The sequence below is a fragment of the Phalaenopsis equestris genome, unplaced genomic scaffold, assembly GCF_001263595.1.
Source record: "Phalaenopsis equestris unplaced genomic scaffold, ASM126359v1 Scaffold215574, whole genome shotgun sequence".
NCBI classification, from domain to species: Eukaryota; Viridiplantae; Streptophyta; class Magnoliopsida; order Asparagales; family Orchidaceae; genus Phalaenopsis; species Phalaenopsis equestris.
Genome location: NW_018234267.1, coordinates 5,119 through 7,015, shown reverse-complemented (window position 1 = coordinate 7,015; position 1,897 = coordinate 5,119). Strand labels below are relative to the sequence as shown.

Here is a 1,897-nt window from a genome sequence, read left to right as displayed (position 1 = left end):
TATTAAAATTTAACACATCAAAATTATAAAAGAATAATAAATATTGAAAACACAAAATATTAGTAGTTAAAGAAGGGTTTGTGTAGTAATAATGTAAAGACTAATTACTCATAAAATTCATTATGAAAAAAAAAGATCTACTATAAGTATATTTACATAATTTAAAGTGTACGACTGATAAAGCTATTATTAGCTATAAATCTAGAACGAGTAGCAAGCTTCCAACAACGAAAGTATGTTTATCTTCTAATAAATAACAACTACTTATCTTGAGAGAAGCAAAATCTCACGTTATGTAAAATCTGTTAAGTTGCACCAAGTAGATATGCTGCACCGAAGAAATACATTAGTTATTATTATTATAATTATAATTATAATTATACTAATAATAATTATTATTAGGGGTTTGTACATACTAAGGTCCTCAAAACCTCCTATTTACATACTAAGGTCCCAAAATATTTTATTTACACACGAATGTCTCTATTATGTGTCCATGCATTCTTTTCGTCTCACCCGCGCTGACACCCAACTTTGCTGCCCTGCTCATCCATATCACTCTTCTCTCCCTCTTTCTATATGGATTCGTCTGGGGTATCATCGACATAGCTGCCGCATATGATATTTCGCAGTGGGTGGTCTCCATTGCACAGGTGATTTATGTCGTGCGATGGTGCGCGGATGGATGGGGGGAGAGACTCTACTGGACAGCATGTAGGGATCTATGAACCTTTGTCAAGCTCACTCTGGCTTCTGCTGTGAGCCTATGATGCTTTGCCTTGAGCTTTGGTTTATCCTCTATTATTAGTGAGAAATAATAGGCATCATATCACATCAAAGTTTTTGTCAAAAGTGATGAAATTAATAAGCATTCAATCAAGGAATTCATCCATAACAAGATTTCTAACTGATTATGCGAGAGGATACATAGAAAATTTTCAGTGAATCAAACAAACCCTATCTTGGGAATAATTTTGTGAGGGATCTCTTGTAGTGAGCAATGACACTTTGGATCCCATCCTGCTGCTCTAAAAAGGAATCATCTTGTTGTTGCAGTGTAATGACAATTGGCGAAGTGATGTTAGACAACATTGACAACTTGTTTTTTTCTCAAAAGCTTGTGAGCAACCATAATCCAAGAAGAAACAGTTTGTTTCCGTCTCCTCTTCCCCGTTTTCAAGCTCTCCTCTGCTTCCTTTTCTTCTCCTTCCCACCGCTCCGCAGCTGAAAACCTCAGCTTATCAGAGTATCTCTTCGAAACTCTAACATACAGCGGCTTGATCTTGCTGAGATACTTCTGAACCACTTCCTTCGAATTAACCGTTCTCTCCTCCGGCGAGGATTGCGAGCCGGCGATGGGGTTCCTGCAACTGCTTTCTCGAGAGAACAGTGAGGCGATCGGCGCTTCGTCCACCTTAATGAAAAACTTGCTCGAATGAGAGCTCTGCTTCGGCGAACTCAAAACGTGCTCCGGAGAATGAGTTTTGGGTTTCCGAAACCGAAGCATGAGAACACGCAATCTCGTGGCCGATTTGAGAAAGGAAACGGTGAACTGCGGCCTGAGATCGCTCTCCGGAGCGCTAAAAACTCTTCCTTTGAAGAAGAGATCGTCGGAGGGTGAAATGGGAAGGTTGCGATTCGATTGGCACTCACTCTCATCGGAAGAAGTCATCGATAAGCTGAAATCCTTTTCGTCGTCGTGGTGTTTCTCTCCCTCTTGCGCTCCACTCTGGCTGATCGGGACGGTGAACTCTAGATCGAAGAAGGGGCCATCGTCGTCGGATGCTTCATCGATTGTCTCCGGAGGAGAAGAAATGGCGGCGGCGGCGCGTATGGTGGATACAGCGGCGGCGCCGCCGCCTCCTCTCCAGTACTTGAGGAGGGGGAAGGACGCCAT

General features: G+C 41.9%; 1 protein-coding gene across 1 annotated transcript; it reads right to left on the bottom strand.

The window, feature by feature from the left end:
• Positions 1–1,081: 1,081 nt before the first annotated feature.
• LOC110037125 (probable membrane-associated kinase regulator 2) lies at positions 1,082–1,897 on the bottom strand. The gene has a single exon (XM_020741707.1). The coding sequence runs from the start codon at positions 1,895–1,897 to the stop codon at positions 1,082–1,084; it is 816 nt and encodes a 271-aa protein (XP_020597366.1).

What these genes read in the sequence shown, in the direction of transcription:
- LOC110037125 (XM_020741707.1), bottom strand. Translation starts at nt 1,897, where the DNA reads ATGGCGTCCTTCCCCCTCCTCAAGTACTGGAGAGGAGGCGGCGGCGCC.